General features: G+C 35.7%; 2 protein-coding genes across 2 annotated transcripts; one reads left to right on the plus strand and one right to left on the minus strand.

Moving 5' to 3' along the window:
- LOC113715186 (beta-galactosidase 16) lies at positions 1-9,319 on the plus strand. Its single transcript, XM_027239429.2, has 18 exons — positions 1-378; positions 2,732-2,827; positions 2,907-3,019; positions 3,264-3,330; positions 3,570-3,662; positions 3,736-3,879; positions 4,147-4,241; positions 4,337-4,445; positions 4,653-4,737; positions 4,810-4,928; positions 5,122-5,286; positions 5,585-5,766; positions 6,357-6,442; positions 6,841-6,950; positions 7,354-7,458; positions 7,773-7,850; positions 8,330-8,475; positions 8,870-9,319. The coding sequence occupies exons 1-18, from the start codon at positions 214-216 to the stop codon at positions 9,051-9,053; spliced, it is 2,142 nt and encodes a 713-aa protein (XP_027095230.1). The 5' UTR covers positions 1-213; the 3' UTR covers positions 9,054-9,319.
- Positions 9,320-13,069: 3,750 nt separating this feature from the next.
- LOC113715187 (berberine bridge enzyme-like D-2) lies at positions 13,070-15,357 on the minus strand. The gene has a single exon (XM_027239430.2). It carries the CDS (start codon positions 14,898-14,900, stop codon positions 13,197-13,199), a length of 1,704 nt encoding a protein of 567 aa, XP_027095231.1. The 5' UTR covers positions 14,901-15,357; the 3' UTR covers positions 13,070-13,196.
- Positions 15,358-17,304: the final 1,947 nt, after the last annotated feature.

Here is a 17,304-nt window from a genome sequence, read left to right on the forward strand (position 1 = left end):
CAAGGGTCATATTCCGAAGTTTATAGATACAGACATCAGAAAGAGTGACAGAACAGAAAATCTTATAAATAGGACAGAAAAGCATTCTCCTTCTTGGGTCTTAGGAAACTGGAATGCCTTGTCATTACCTCTATAGATAACTAGCATTCTTGACAATATATATATATCACTGCATGCAAACTAGGGGACACCATTTTTCGGCCATTGGAGGAGATGGATGCATTTTGCAGGTTAAGCTGTTTCTACTTAGTAGTGATTTTGGTGACAAGGGCCGGTCATGGAGCAGAAGTCACTTATGATGGAAGATCACTGATAATTGATGGGCAAAGAAAACTTCTGTTTTCTGGTTCAATTCATTACCCTCGAAGCACCCCTGATGTATGTTCTCTCTCAAATCTCTCCATGTCCTGTAACTTTGTGCGTGTGTTAGAAAGTGATAAATTAGTGCTGAATTGGAACCCATGCAGTTTGTTCAACAACTTTATACAGCTTTCTGCGGTAGGTAAGTTCTTGGTTTTAAAGAAATCCATCTGTTGAGGTCAATAATTCTTGGTTTATTTTTGGGGTGAAGGGAGAAAGCAACATTTAGAATTTCGAGCTCATTGTTTTTGTATCGATTCTTCAAAATTTAGGCCTTTGGTCATTTTTTTGGGGCCAAATCCTGTACACAAGATAGGGACGCTAATAGACATTTTAGCCATTACATTTAGGGAAGTATTTGCTAAGATTGCTCCAAGAAGATGATGGTATAGAACAGCATTAACGTTCTTACAACACCAAATTCTGTTTCGTGACATGTTAACCTCATAAATTTTGTCACACTTCGATACATGCTAAAATAGAAATTATTTTTGTGAGATGTCAACCTCATAATAGTTATCATATGCCTGTTTTTATTTCTTTTATATGAGCTTAGTTGAACTAAATAATTTGGGGGGACAAAATGTGTCTTGTACAGTCTATTTTTCCAAGTCTGAGCCATGTACGTGGTTTTGCCAACAAAAGCCTGGATGTGGTTTATTTGGGATTTTAGGTTTCACCTACCTAATTCCATGTCTACTAGCTCTCCTCAGTCAATCTCTGCCTTATAAATTGAGTTGGAATGCAAAGGTCAAAAATACGTGAACAGTGTGTTAATTGATGATGTTGTTTCATTACATTGTGGTGAACCATCTTCCCAATCGAATGCAATTCCTGTGTGAGATGTTAATTGCATGTGATAATTGTCATTGTTGATTCATGAATTTTAACTTACTCAAGCGTGTTTGATAACCAAAAATAGATTATTTTAATTAATTAAGCGGTCCTAAATTGTTTGGGTTGAACATATTCTAAAAAATTAGTGATAAACTGTTTACTTATTATTTAATGCAGAATATACTCGAATGTTGGGATTTTAAACTTGACAATTTACTAATTTTAACGGATTCAAATTTCAAAACTTTAGATTTTAAGTATTTAGATTTCAAATTTTTCAAATTTTAATTTATACAATGCACCCTTATTTTCTCAAAAGAGGGTTGGTGAGAGACTATGGATACAGTGTCAAAAGGATGGATAACTTTTCATTGACGCAAGACTTACCAACTCTAATTCAGTAGTCTTTTTCTATTTGGTGACCTCAAAAAAGGAAGATGGACCTACCGTTTAACCTTTAAAATTATCAAATTATCCCCAAATTTACAACACTTTCACAAAACAAATTTATCTTTTTGTTCAAAAGAAACTAACACTGAGCTCATTTCTTATTTGGTCCCCTCAAGGTACCCACTAGACAAACCCGTCTAATATATAGTACTCAAAAAAATGTTACATTATATTATTCATATGTGTTTTTAATTTTTTTTAAGTTGCACGTTAAAATATGAATCCCTATTTGAATTGCATCTTTTACGGAAAAATTTTATGGGTTTTTTGTGATATTATCTCTTATCACATTTTTCAATTACTTTTTTATCTTACATACATCACATTTTAAAAAATATTTTTTTCACGTATCTATATATATATATATATATGTGTATGAAAACTCCCAAAAAATTACAATACACACGGGTCGAAGTTTTCTATGTAATTTTGTCTGTTTTCATGTCACATGCTGCCCCTATACCATGTTCCTCTGACGTCTTACGTACGCACCAAGGTCTCTTCACAAATTCACAAGGGAGCAGTACTAGTTGGATCTATTTCTTGTCTTCTTGAATGTGTGTTTTTAGCTCTTATCATTTGTCAAGGATATATACCAACCCACAATTATCATTATAAACCTTTTTTTTGGATAAACTTATTATTCGCGTTATCAAATTTCTCTTTGTTTCTTTTGTACAATGACAAGAAAAGAGAACATCTCATGAGCACCAATCAGTGGTGACAATTGTCTGACAAACTTTGAGAAGTTTTCTGTCCTTTTATGGTGTATTCAAGATCATTCACCATCAAGCACATGTCATGACAGATCCAGTTCATTTAGGAGTCTGTGTCAATAATTAACCAATTCTAAAATAATGATCTATTAATCTAATTCAATGAATTAATTAGCAAATAATCTTTTCTACAAACAATTTCAACAGTTTGATGAACTATGCTGAGTTCGTATTTACTGAATCTAACCTTAATCATACTTCTCTCAAAATATTTGCAGTGTAACATTATTCTCAATTTTCATCTTTTCTCCATTCTGCATTTACTTGGCCGTGAAAAAACAATATATGACAAATTATTTTGATAGCAGATGTGGCCATCTTTAATATCAAAGGCCAAATTTGGTGGACTGGATGTGATTGAATCCTATGTGTTTTGGAACCTTCATGAGCCCCAACCTGGACAGGTATCCTATATATCCATCAATGAACTGTATGTACCACATACTATCTACTTGGATAATAATCAGTTGCTTTTCCATTCAGTATGATTTCAGTGGGAGACTTGATATAGTGAGATTCATCAAGGAAATTCAAGCTCAAGGTCTCTATGCATGCATTCGGATTGGACCCTTCATTGAGAGTGAATGGACATATGGGTAAAAGGAGTTACTGAAACTGCAATATCAGAGAACATATTTGCATAACCAACTTTCTGTCCAGTTTAAATTAGTGTTAGGTCCACATATGAAAGGGAAAACTATCAAGAATAAATATGTATACTTATATGGAATACCATATTATCGGTATTCAAAGCGTTTAAAGTTGCAAAATAAAAAAAAGTTTAGTACTGAAGTTACACCTAAATCACTGATCACTAATTGAAATGATTTGATGTTGCAGAGGTCTTCCATTTTGGTTGCATGATGTTCCAGGAATCGTTTTTCGATCTGATAATGAACCCTTTAAGGTAATCCAGTTCTGTGCGTTTTACCAAGCACAAGTGAGAGATCTATTTGCAGATTGCAGAAGTGCTTCTCAAATTTAGACTGGTTACTTTAAAGTAATGTTCAATGGTCCATTTAGCATACTTTTTCACAGTAAGAATATTGTTGATCAAGAGTCCTGAATAACCGAATAGACAAGAAACGTCAATATGTCACAGTAGAATGTAAATGTTAATCACATTTTCATTTGCCTTTGTGACAGTTTTATATGCAAAACTTCACAACCAAAATTGTCAGCTTGTTCAAATCAGAAGGACTATATGCTCCACAAGGAGGGCCTATCATTCTTCAACAGGTTGATATATTATTATCACAGTTGAGACAGCACCATGTATTTGGAGTTGCAATGATGAAGTTGAATACTGCAGATTGAGAACGAGTACCAAAATGTGGAGAAAGGTTTTGGTGACAAAGGTCCCCCTTATGTTCGATGGGCAGCAGCCATGGCCGTGGGACTTCAAACTGGTGTCCCATGGGTAATGTGCAAGCAAGATGATGCTCCCGATCCCGTGGTAACCGTTTCTAGTTCTCTTTTCTTATTGTCAAGCAACAGGATATTAAGTAACTGGATATCGTCAAGAAATTCTTCACATACATACCAATCTTAGTTAGCCTATAACGACAAATTTAATGTTTAGCCCTTGAAATAAGAATCTACTTTTTTATGGATAATGGATATGTTCTCCTTTTAACTGAGTAGCATTGGAGATCCAATAGGGATATTGTTGCAGTTCTATTGGTGTTACAGAATGGAGAACTAAGCCTGTAGGTTATTGCAGATAAATGCGTGTAATGGAAGGAAATGTGGAGTGACATTCGTAGGGCCTAATTCGCCTAACAAACCAGCACTCTGGACAGAGAACTGGACAAGTTTGTAAGCTATCAAACAACAAGGCTCATCATACAGATGCATAGTGGTTAGACTTTAACAAGAGTTTCTGAGAATCTGTTCTCTGTTTTGGCTTGAAGCTATCAAGTTTATGGCGACAAGACCCCCTTAAGATCAGCAGAGGACATTGCATTTAATGTTGCTTTATTTATAGCAAGGAAGAACGGAAGCTTTATAAACTACTACATGGTAAGAAACAGATTCAATCTGACGAGACTTCCCACCTTTTCGATCTTGAGGCAGTATATATAAACCTTTTAACTGATTTACCATGAAAATCCATATTATTTTATCAATGATGATGTAGAATCTACCTCCATTTGTCCAATTATTTCAATATTTTGCTAATCAATTGGAGTCTGTAGTGCCTAAAGGTTTATGTTGGTTGCGCTCCAGTATCATGGAGGCACCAATTTTGGCAGGACAGCGTCATCATACATAATCACAAGTTATTATGATCAAGCTCCTCTTGATGAATATGGTAGGCAATCCAATCTCAATCGATAGTTGTTAGTATTCCAGATAACAAGGAAAATTTACTGCAAAATGACAGGTTTTCTAAGCCAACCAAAATGGGGTCATCTCAAGGATTTACATGCAGCGATAAAGCTATGCTCACATACAATACTCTCAGGAGTAGCAACTATAGCAACATTGGGTCAGCAGCAGGAAGTAAGATTAGCAATTTCATTTCTTTCAGATGCTGCTTATCTCATTTACTATATTGAGCTTTTTCTGAAGCACATATTATGAGAGTAACTGGTTATAGCTCTCGTGTGAGAGGGAAGAAACAGAAGAAAGCAATTTATATAATTTTCATCACATGCAAAATACACCCCAACACTGATCATCTTGATTGACCCAGGCCTACATATACAATGGAGAATCAGGGGAATGTGCAGCTTTACTTTTGAACAATGACAATGCAACAACAGTGGTGGTGCAATTTCAAAATTCTTCTTATGAACTACCTTCAACATCAATCAGCATTCTACCCGATTGCAAGAACGTAGCCTTTAATACCGCCAAGGCAAGTTTTGGAGCTTTGATCTTCATCATCTTTAAATCTCAGAAACATCTAGGCTGAATAAAATATGCCCAACTTGATGAACGTATGTTTGGTCTAAAGGGGGTACATGACACATCCACCTACTCCTTGAATTTGCTAAACAGCAGAAGAAATGTTGGAAATATCAATTCATTCACCAAGAATTAAAAATATCTCTTTTCTTTTTCTCATGCAAATAGATGTTTCCATTTTATATGATAGGAAATCTTCCTGAAATTGAACCATCAGATTGTTAGTCTTACTTAAAAAGTTTGAACAGGTAACCGCTCAATGTAATGAGAGATTGATTTTACCAAAATTGAAGTTTGACTCAGCCGACCAGTGGAGTGAATTCAAAGAAGTTGTTCCCACATTTGACGAGACCACACTGAGGTCAAACTCATTGTTAGAGCACATGAATACTACAAAAGACAGATCCGATTACCTCTGGTATACTGTCAGGTAACTAACAGCATATCAGATTGTAAGAGCATAAGAATCTCATTTGGCATGCACTTATGTGATTTGCAATCTAGTAGTTTCATGGGTGTGTGATGCACCCGTCTGGTTTGACGATGGTTCAGTCCTTGTCAGGTTCCCCCGGCTTAGTTGAGCCTTCCCATAGAGTAGATTACCCCCCTCCCTCCGCCTCCCTAAGAGTAGGAGTAGGCTAGACATGTGCCGTTATGACAAAAAAAAAAAACCTAGTGGTTTCATGGGCTCCAAAACCATGGCTGTGAGATGCACCATCTTCTGAAAATTTTGTAATCTTTTGTCCTGATCAACCTCTTTTAAACAGAAAGCCCAATGTGTATGCTTCCAAAGTCTAGTGAATAATTTACCGAATCCAAACAGTGTTTCATCACTGTCTATTGCATCTTTAATAGAAGTGTTTTCTTCCACCTTATGAGAGCTATTAGCTAAGCTACCTAACACTTGCATGGTGAGAGAAAATTCCAATTAACTATAGAATACAAGTGAAAAGTTTCCAAAATGTTCAAGTGCCAAATTAAATTCTCATGTACTAACAGCTACAACATCTGCAATGACAGTGTTGATTCATCAGAAACTCAGCCAGTGCTTAGTGTAGACTCTTTGGGACATGTTTTACATGCATTTGTAAATGGAGCACCTGCAGGTAAGAGTCACCATCTATACATCATCTATATCAAGTTTTCACTTTTGATTCCAGATCAGGCTAAAATAACTGATTCGAGCAAGAGGCTTTTCCCTTATGCAATATTAAATCAGAAAGAACCAAGCAAAGGCAAGAAATTGGCTTCAAAACAATTGGTCCGAGTTTGTAAAGCACATTCACAATAACAATGAACTACAAGTAAAACTACATGTCATCCTCTTGACTATGGATCTTCAACAACAAAAGCTATGTTCTTGTTTACACTGAAACTGATATAGAATGACAATTTGCATCTTCTTCAGGGAATTGACAATATCTTGTGTAAAAATCATTTTTGCCTTTCTGGAAATTTTCAGGCCACAAAGTATCTCATTGGACTTACTTTCATGTTTCTTCAGGTTCTGCACATGGAACTCATAACAACCCATCTTTTACACTAGAAAGAACTATCAATTTAAGTCAAGGGTTGAACAATATCTCCTTACTCAGTGCAACAGTTGGATTACCGGTAATATCTCATATAACTCTTCCAATTTAACTAGTTCTTTTCTTAAACGACAAAAGCAGCTGTCATGCTATGTACTTGACAGACACACCTTAACTTGTTATACTTGTCAACATATAAAAATTCATGGACCCTATCCCAGGTCTTGCCAAAATAGCATATCATTATTCCCCTTCAGTTAGTTGTTCCATTGTGAGGTAACTCATACAGAAGGATGTCTCTAAATTCATTAATCTATACCTTAATTACTCTCCACAATTTTTTGCAACACCTTCTCAAGAGAATCAATGAAAGAGAAATCTGTTCAGCACTAGAGTAAGTGGATTAAAATCCTAAATCAAAGGCATCAATATCTTACTAAGACTCTACCATCTTCCTGTTTCTGCTTATCTTGAGTGATGTGTAGGATTCAGGAGCATATCTTGAGCGCAGGGCTCTCGGATTGCAGAGAGTTACTATAGAAGACAAACAAGGGACCAAGGACCTTAGCAATTCGTCCTGGGGATATCAGGTTTATGTTAATCATAAGCCTTCAAATTAGCATCACTATGAATTTCAGTTTTTCTTATATATATGTAATACTAGCTAAGAGAAAATACAAGTAAAATATAACACACAATCAAGGCTGCAATTTCCCAAGTTCATCAACATGATTTTTGTATATTTTTGCTGGCTTTGCAAATGGTTTTTCAAATATTGTTTTCTCAAAAGGTGCATTTTTTGGACATGCCCTTGCACTATATAAGAGTTCTAGTAGAACATACCTAGTTATCTGTTATACTCAGAACAATGCATTTATACCAATGATACTTATGAAACTTAAAGGTGGGATTGCTGGAAGAATCAAGTGCAGCTCAGTGGAGCAAATTTGGTGCTTCTCCTCAACCACTAACATGGTACAAGGTAATGATGAACGGTTCAGGAGCTTAGTCATTGTATTTTTTTATCAATTTTGGGCAAAGAAAAACTGTCAAGTGCTACTTTTTGAAACAAAACGAATCTTAGTTCTCTAGTCAGTAGAAACTAGAAAGTGCCTAACCTCTTTGATGATCCACTGAAAAAAAAGATGTTGCCAAAAGTCCATAGGAGCTAAAGACTTTACCAGATGATACTGAGCCTTGCAGATGATTTTCGTGTAACTGAAAGAAGCAAATGTCGGTCTTTAAACCCACTTGCAAATATAAGATCATACTGTAACACAATGTCCATTTTCCAAAAATTCAAAGCTCCACTGCACTATTTGTTATCTTCTTGCATGCCTATAAAATACTACGCGATCTTTCCAATCGTTCTCCTTCTTCCTAAGCAAAAGAGAGAAAAGAACATATATAGTTTGACTTGTACACGATTTGAAAGATATTAATTTTGATTGGGAACAACAGGTTCTGTTTGATGCTCCTGAGGGTGATGATCCATTATCATTAAATCTTGGCTCCATGGGGAAAGGTGAAGCATGGATCAATGGGCAGAGTATAGGTAGATACTGGGTCTCATTTCCCACAGCTGATGGCTCTCCCTCACAGACTTGGTATGTTGCCACCACATATAAATGCAGAAGCCTCTGAAATACTGCAATGAAGCAAATCGTGGAGTCCAAATTTATCTTCAAAAAAATAATTTAACTGCTTTATATTGCACCTTAGCAATGTATGGAACCTGACCCAAAATGTTTTTTATTCAAACAAGGAAAGCTTTATACATATACTTTCAACAATTCTTAAGATCCTCATGCTAGGATTATGAATCTTGAAATGCTTGAATCATTTTAACTTTGGAGAATTTCTCAATGCTTTGAACATTTACCATGATCCAATTTGATTACGAAACATGCTACTCAAAGTAGCTAAAAGGCTCTATGTTTATTACTCCATCTCTGACACAGAATTACAAGCAAAATCAGAGATTGACATTTTATATTTTAGGTACCATATACCAAGATCCTTTCTTCAACCCAAAGGCAACCAGTTGGTCTTGTTTGAAGAAGAATCTGGGAACCCGCTTCAAATTACAATTGGCTCTGTGTCAAGGAATAAAGAATGTGCACTGGTATCAAATTCGAATTTGCTGCATGTAAATTCGTCGAAGAATCACAAAAGAAATTCATGAAAGCATGAGAAACACTTCGATAGAAGACAAAGAGTTCAGCTGCAGTGTCCAGGCATTACCAAATCTTTATTGGTTAATGCACAATGCTCATGAGGATGAGCAACTCAATATTCATGTCTTAGAAGAGCACTAGCTTATAGAAAAACATACACAAATATGCATACACATGAATCACATACACAAGTTTCTGATTGAAATACAGACTTGTTCTGTGCAGAATTATAAACAAGTTTACATTCTACAATATACAATATACGTTTTAGGAATTCCATCAGAAAAGATACAAAGTAACATTCTCTCTTACATTTAAGGTACCTAAATGTAGAGCATTTACATAACCATATTGAACATACCAATGATAGTAGTAATTACAAACCACAGTCCAGAAAACGATGGTTTAGCTCAATGAAGGCATCAAAGAATAATCAGAGAACTTGTAAAAAACATTTGAGTTATTACAGAATTAGCGTTTATAAAATGAATTATAAGCAGCAGAATGAACTTAAAGAATCCTTGGTGAAAAATCATGTACGCTAGTCAAAGAAAAGAATGTGGACAAAAGCGTACACACATGATAATCAGTAAATAATTTATTATTCATTAGTTAATCAGTAAGTAATCCAATTTAAAAACCATGTATACATACAAGATTCTAGTGTTGTCGACTAAAACAATGTCTACTTTAATCAACAACTAATAATATACAAATCCACTCTGTTATCTTAAACCCGACTCCATGGCCCATTGGCATAACTTGTTATTTTTTACAATAAAACCCATGATTAGGACCATCTTCAACCACTATTGAGACCCTCTGTACCCAACACCCTAAACCACCCATAATGAACACTATACTTCAAGTTGTTCCCACCCCACCAGACATATCTGCAAATGAATGAAAAATCATAGCGTTGTAAGAGCTTCAAAATTGACATATTGTACACTGTGTATGGTCCAATGAAATCATCCCTTCTTCTGATTGTCTAATCCATTATCGATGGATGCACATTGGTCAATGTCTTTCACTTACAGATATCTACGGTCCTTCAAGCAACTACAGCCGAAATTTCTCGTTGAGGGTTTTGGGTTTTCAAATCTTCTTCGTGTAAGAAGTGGAGAGTTTTCAAATTGACTTGTCATTTACCAAGTAGCGAAATGATTTTACCTCACCCTAACCCATAACTTGTGCAGATAAAAACGCTTCTTGTTTATCCCTCTTGCTATTTCCTTACCCTAACCCATAACTTGTGCGGATAAAAACGCTTCTTGTTTATCCCTCTTGCTATTTCCTTACCCTAACCCATAACTTGTGCGGATAAAAACGCTTCTTGTTTATCCCTCTTGCTATTTCTGTTACACATAACAACTCTAGTTGATGGAAGAACTATGCACAGACCTTTTAATTAGTTGGAAGGCTTGAAGTATACATTTAGTAGCGTTGGAAAGTCAAAAGTTGAACTTCTTAATAGTTTAAGGGTAAAATATAAAAAAGTCCTCTGTGATAAATTTAATACACAGAAAAATTCTCTGTGGTTTCAAAATATATAAAATGACATTCCGACTTTGAACTAAATTGTAAAGGTGATGCAATCCGTTAAACCTAATGGAAATGACTTATTGGAACCTAAAAAAAAATTTTATACTTAATTTTTAACAAATATACCTGTTCTACCCTTTAACCCTCAATTCTCTCTATCTAAACAATAAAACAAATGATTTTTTTGAGCTGTCTTTTGCTTCATTGTATCAGAGTATTTTGATCATTTCGTCCATTTCCGTTAAGTTTAACGGATTTCATCACCTTTACAATTTAGTTCAAAATACGGGATGTCGTGCTGTATATTTTGAAACCACGAGGGGCTTTTCTTTTCTGTGTATTAGGTTTACACATGGGGCTTTTTTTTTTTTACCCTAGTTTAAAAGACACCAAGGTATTTTTCCCTAAAAAAAAAAAAAATACCAAGACCTGACTCAAAGATTTCTGCGGTAGCTCAATGAAGCGCTCTGAAAGCGACCCAGGCAAATAAAACTACTAGATGGGTATTAGGAATAAACTAAACAAAACCAAATTGAATCGCAGTAAGGAATTTGCAAATGGAGATTAATACTCGGCTTTCATAAATAGGAAAATGATAGTACTAAAATATGAAAAGTGGCTGGAAATTAAAGGAAAAGTAACTTGGCTGAACTGTAAGCAAGAAAACTGAATTGAAGAATTGTAGGAAAGTAACTCCAAGAGGAACCGAAATAAAGACAAAATTAACGACATCAATATAAAACTGACCTACGCCAGATAATTTTTTTTTTTTTTTTTTAAAAAAAGACCTAAGCCAGACCACGCATTAAAAAGAGTTATCATTCGGTTGAAATTAGCTCCAGAAAAAAAAAAGGAAAAAAAAGTTTAAAAAAATACCAAATAGCATAAAATCAAATTTTTATAATGGATTCTGCCCTCCTCTTTTCTTCATGTGCTTATCTTGTGCCTTAAGTACACAGAATAGGAAAAAGCCTCTCATAAAATACAAAACTCAATAATAATATCTAAAGCCACTTTTTATTAAAGTAAACAGTTAAATCTAGTCTCTTTGTCCATTTTAAGAAATTAAAGTTAGTCTTAAAACTTATAAAAATAACTAGTGATAGTGATACATGCCATGCATAAATAACAACAACGATGCAAATCCACTAACTCCGTTGCCAACTTGCCTTTGCGTATTAAGTTGAGCCACCATTGGTTAATTACTTAGTTCTAGTGCTAGCCTGCAATGGCCGTGTAAAACCTTAAGAATTCAAAAGAAGCTGCAAATTCTCGAGTCAATAAATTTTTTCCAGCCAGGCCTTGAACATTTTTTCAGGTGGATATCATTCCTTGCCACATCACCATGAAAAGGAACAAACAGCAACAAGACGTTGATCTTAGAGTGACATGGCTGTTTAATTATAATGATGAAGATGATGATAGGCTTTGACTGGAGCATCTTGGACTTTCTGTTAACTTTTTCCTAGACTCTACCTGAACTGTTATCTTGTTCTTGGTTGGTTCTAGTATTTGGAGTGTACTTTGGATGTTGTTCTTATGTTGGCTGTGGTTCTAGTATTTGGAATTCTAATTTGGACTGTGGTGATTCTAGTATTTGGACGACTATAAAAATCATCTGTCTTAATCAGGCCTTTGACTTTAGGTAAAATGAGTTTAGACAGTGTCACGATGGTACATTTCATCCAAAATGATTTAATTGGCTCTTCCAAAAAATTAACACTTAGAGCCCCTCTTAATTTATTCTCGTTAAACACTTATTGTACAAACTTAATCATATTCTCCATCTTTCGATTGTTGCATATATATGTTGTATAAAAAAGATGATATCTTTATTGACGCAAGTTCCAAGCACGTACCAGTTCTAGAAACTATTACAAGTAGTACAACAAAATGGTTGAAGAGTTAATGGTAGACATAAATGTATGGCAGGATCAAAATAATAAACATTTAAAAGTTGAGATGGCAAAAGGATGCAATTGATAGTTGGAGGGTTAAAGAATATATACAAACCTAAAAGTTCAACAGCAATTGAGGTCTTTTAAGGTTAAAAAAAAAAAAATGCTAAGGGGTGGAGGATGATTGAGTAATAATGGTAGAAATAAACTGAAGAATCAAAATACTATTTGTCGACAACCATACTACTTGTTTTGAAGTAGGTGGCATTAGGGTTAATGTCATGAATAGAAGGGAAGGATCAAAATGATGCATTTAAAAGTTCATATGGTAAAATGATGCAATTTATAGTTGTTGGAGGATTAAATTACACAAACTTGAAAGTTAGGCGACATTCAATATTTTTTCCTAAGAAATAATAATGATAAGTGATACACAATAATTGAATAAAATATAGTCACGTAGTGTACAAGTCGTTAATTGAATCTACCTAACTACTTCCATGCAATTAATTAAGTTGCATATGTTATATGTTGTCGGTCATCTTCAATGAAATGTTATGTGGACAAGAACGGAACGTGCATGAAAAACAATGAAAAGTGTTCTTGTGATATGCCTGCTAATTGACATCAAATGGTATGCAGACCAAAAAAGTCTCATTTGTTCTACAGATTGGTGAACAGTAACTAGCAGTAGTCTAGCTGGCTGCTTCAGGAAGTGGACGTTGACAAGGGAGGAATGCCCTGTTGATGCCTAAAAACATTGAGCGGATCAATGAGAGTTTTTGCTCTCACTAGTTTATCATAGTTACTCAAGAAATACTTCTCACCCCAAACTCTGGCCCTTTCCACAGCATCTGAAGATGGGGCGTTCCCATTTAGCATTAGCAATTCCATTTCATTGCTAGTGTTCATCACACCAAGGTCAAGATCCATGTAATTGATGTAAGCAGCTCTGGGTGCTGATGAAACAAAAGTGCTCATTGAACCGTAGAATCCTCGTATCCAGTTTATGTAACCATTGCTCCTGTTCTGCTGCTCGTCCTTTTCATTCCACTCCACCATGTACTGAATTGAGAAAAGGTTGCCTTTTCGGTGAGGGAAAGCGATGGATTCAGTGTCAGTTTTTTCCATGAATCCCCCATAAGGATCTAAGATCACGTATCCTTTTGGTTCTTTCTCTAATATGTCTATTGCAGCCCTGATTCCCCTACTCGAAATCGGGGTCCTCACGTAGTCTGATTTAGCCTTGAAAAATAACTTGTCTATAACGTAGCGATCGTTTAACTGAGAGATAGACATGGAGCTGCTGCTTCCTGCTGGTTTCAATCCGGAGAAATAGACTACGGATTCAATCCAGCTCATTTCCTTACAATCTCCTTCTCGGACATGTAGCTCCGGAAAGGCCTTGTTCAATTCAGACAAGGCTTCCCTTTTAGGACCCAAGAAAAACCCTTTGAATGTTGCTGATAATCCAATGGTTGGTGCTGTTTCCGGCAAACCATAACCAACAAAAACTGATAGATAGTAACCATCACTCAGCTTTGGTGCAACATGCTGCCACTTGTGCACTAGCCTCTCAACATACCTTTTGGTGCCAGGTCGAGACAATATGAAACCTGCCACGGTTTCAGGGACCTTCAGTAACTTAATCTTCCAAGCGCAAATGATCCCCCAAATTCCCCCACCGCCTCCCCGAATAGCCCAGAATACCTCCTCTCCCATGGCTTCCCGGTCCAGAACCCTCCCATCAGCATCCACCAGGAGTGCATCCTCCACGTTATCAGCAGCCAGCCCGTATTTCCTGGACAGCAAACCGAAACCCCCTCCTGCAATGTGCCCGCCAATCCCCACCGTCGGGCAAGAGCCTGCTGAGAATCCATGATCTTTGCTGGCCTCTGAAATTGCATAGTAAGTTTGGCCTAGAGTGGCGCCTCCTTCCACCCAAGCCACTTGGGATTCCAAATCCACCGAAACTCGGTTCAGATTCATCAGGTCGATGATGACAAAAGCAGAGCCATCTGTAGCAATCGAGGAAGTCCCCTCGTAGCTGTGTCCCCCGCACCTGACTCTAATCTCCCAAGATCCTTTCCTACAGCACAGCACAGTCATGACTAGCTGCTCTTTGCTCTCTGGCATGATGATGGCCATTGGTTTAGGCATCGAGGGTTCTGCGAACCTAAGATTCTGAATGGAAAAATTGAGGAAGCCGTAGTAAGCCCTCGTGTCTTCACCATGGGCATGATTACTTGGGAAGAGGGTGAAGTTCTTGACCCCATAATCAACCAAACAAGTTTCAATCAGGGGAGCAGTACACAATGAAGGGACTGCAAATGAAGTGATGAAGATGCTAATAATTACAAGGACAAGAAAGGTTAGTGGTTTATCACTTCCCAAGATCATGAATTTCTTCATCTTAGCTACTTAATTAATCTCAAAGTGTGATGTATTCCTGAACAGTAGTAGCAAAGGAATGATCTAGTATTCTCATGTTATTTATACTACTTGAGAAACTGATTAGGAAAAAGATTAATATCATGGAATAAGGACAAAGGGATGAAGAACAATCCGATGAGGAGAGCATATATACATAAAACCGTGGATGGCCGGCCAATGTAGATTTCCTATTACTGCTAGTAGTGAAATGAAAAGTTTGCAGGGAAAAACTTCCGTGACATTCAAGTAGATAAGTAACATATGCAGAGATCGGCATAAAGAGAGAGATAGAGACCAGAGTGGGGAGGTTTTACTTTAACTAGCTAGTTGTTGATTCTGTTCTTACTTCACAGATTGTGAATGAAGATAACGAACATCAAACCAAACAAGTATGGCTTTGGAGTAATTAATTACTCCAAGGAACGTCTGCATATGCCGGCCAATGATAAGAAACTGCTAGGCCTGCTTTTGTTTTACATCACATACAATGGTACAATGATGTATATGTTTACATCTATATCATAGTTTTATTTTTATTTTTCTACATAAATGTAGGGCAAACGATTTTCTATCACAACTTTTTGTATACGTACACTTTTGTTACTCTATCTATCAGACACACGTATTTCATAGAAAATTGTATTCAAGTTTTAAAATATCTCTCTTTACGGGACACTTGTCACTCTAAGAAATTGTATAACAAACTATAACATGGAAAAGTGTAACGGAAGACCTAAACCATAATTTAGATGCACAATTTTAGATGATTAAACGATGAAGTATGAAAAAAAGAAATAAAATTTGGGAAGGGCAAAAAGAATTTAGAATTATAAGGGTGTCAACAAAATTATCCCTTTGGTCCAGTTGTACATCAACTTCTTTCTACTCTTTGAAGCTGCATACACAAAAATGAATCTAATCTATGAAGTTTAACCGCCATGCACCGTAACTCTTTAGCAGAATTCTTTGATGTTTAATTATATTTCACGTATTTTTCGTCCTTTGGATGAGTTAATGCAAGAGAAAACATTGATACCAGTTCCTTTGTTAAAACCCAAATGGGTTATAAAAGGAAAGCTCAGAAAGTGGATAGGTATTCTTTGGATGCATGGCCTCTGGAGTTGATGTTCTGTCCAATCCCATCCAACTGTATAAACTGACACAACATATTTTTTATATAATCGCGAGTTTTACATCAATTCAACTATAATTCACATTTATATTAAAATTGTATCAGTTTACATCAAAGTTTTATCAGGTTATACAATTGAATAGAACTGAAACTGAAACTCGAGGGGGTCCATTTCCGTTTTCTTTCATCCCCACAACATCTTATATCTTTTCTTTTTAAACACGATAAACTTACACTTACTTTATACCGGAGGAAGAGAAACTTAAGAGGCTCAAGAAGAGCTCGAGGGGAACTGAACCACCACTGGTCTAAACACCACTAGTCCAGACAGGTACCTATATACCTGTTAACGATATTTTCAGAAAAGCCTGAATTTTAGAATGTAGACTCATGATACCTTATGCCTTACTATAGCCAGTTTTCACTTTTCAGGGTATTTATTAATGTTACGTGAGTGTAAGGACTAAGAACCTGGGTGACTTATCTTATCTACAGACGAATCACACGTAATTTGATCTGATCACAAAACCTTTTAGTGTTAGTCTCTATCACAACTTCTCGTTTTCCTTGCATCTCAGTCGAAACACCTATGATTGTGGTATGAGGTGTGATTAAGATGTAATTTATGCCAATTTATTCAGATCATCAACCATAGTGTGATGTTTATTCATGTCAATAATTATAGAGTGGCGGATCTTAGTGGGGGCACAGGCCCCACTGTCCTCAGAAATTTTCATTTACATCCATAAAATTTTTGAAAAATTTCAGTGTTTGCCCACACTAAGTTGTTTAGAAGTAAAAGTATAAATGACTAGTTTTACAATTTGATATAAATTGAATATTAGAATAATTCCAATAAAAAGGCATTCTAATTCAATTATTTAAGTCATTGGAACAGGTAATAGGTTGTTATTCATTAGTTAAATGAATTGATATGATTTTTTTTCAATAAAACAAAGATATAGATTATTCAGTGATGCTTAGAACAAGGGTATTCTTTCTTAGTTAAAAGAAACCAAATGTGACTTTTTTCAACAAAGCGGAGGTGATATTTTTAATAAAAGTAAAAAATTTCATCTCATTCTGGGGATAGTTTAACGACTTATAAAATACCACTTTATTAGAGTAAAATTGTAGTAACAGTTAAATCTAATCTGTTGTCCTTTCTAAGAAATTAAAGTTAGTTTCTTAGAACTTACCAAAATAATCTGTTCGTCTAATTTGTCTAGAACGCATTGTCAACATGTGAGA

This window comes from Coffea arabica, chromosome 10c (genome assembly GCF_036785885.1).
Source record: "Coffea arabica cultivar ET-39 chromosome 10c, Coffea Arabica ET-39 HiFi, whole genome shotgun sequence".
NCBI classification, from domain to species: Eukaryota; Viridiplantae; Streptophyta; class Magnoliopsida; order Gentianales; family Rubiaceae; genus Coffea; species Coffea arabica.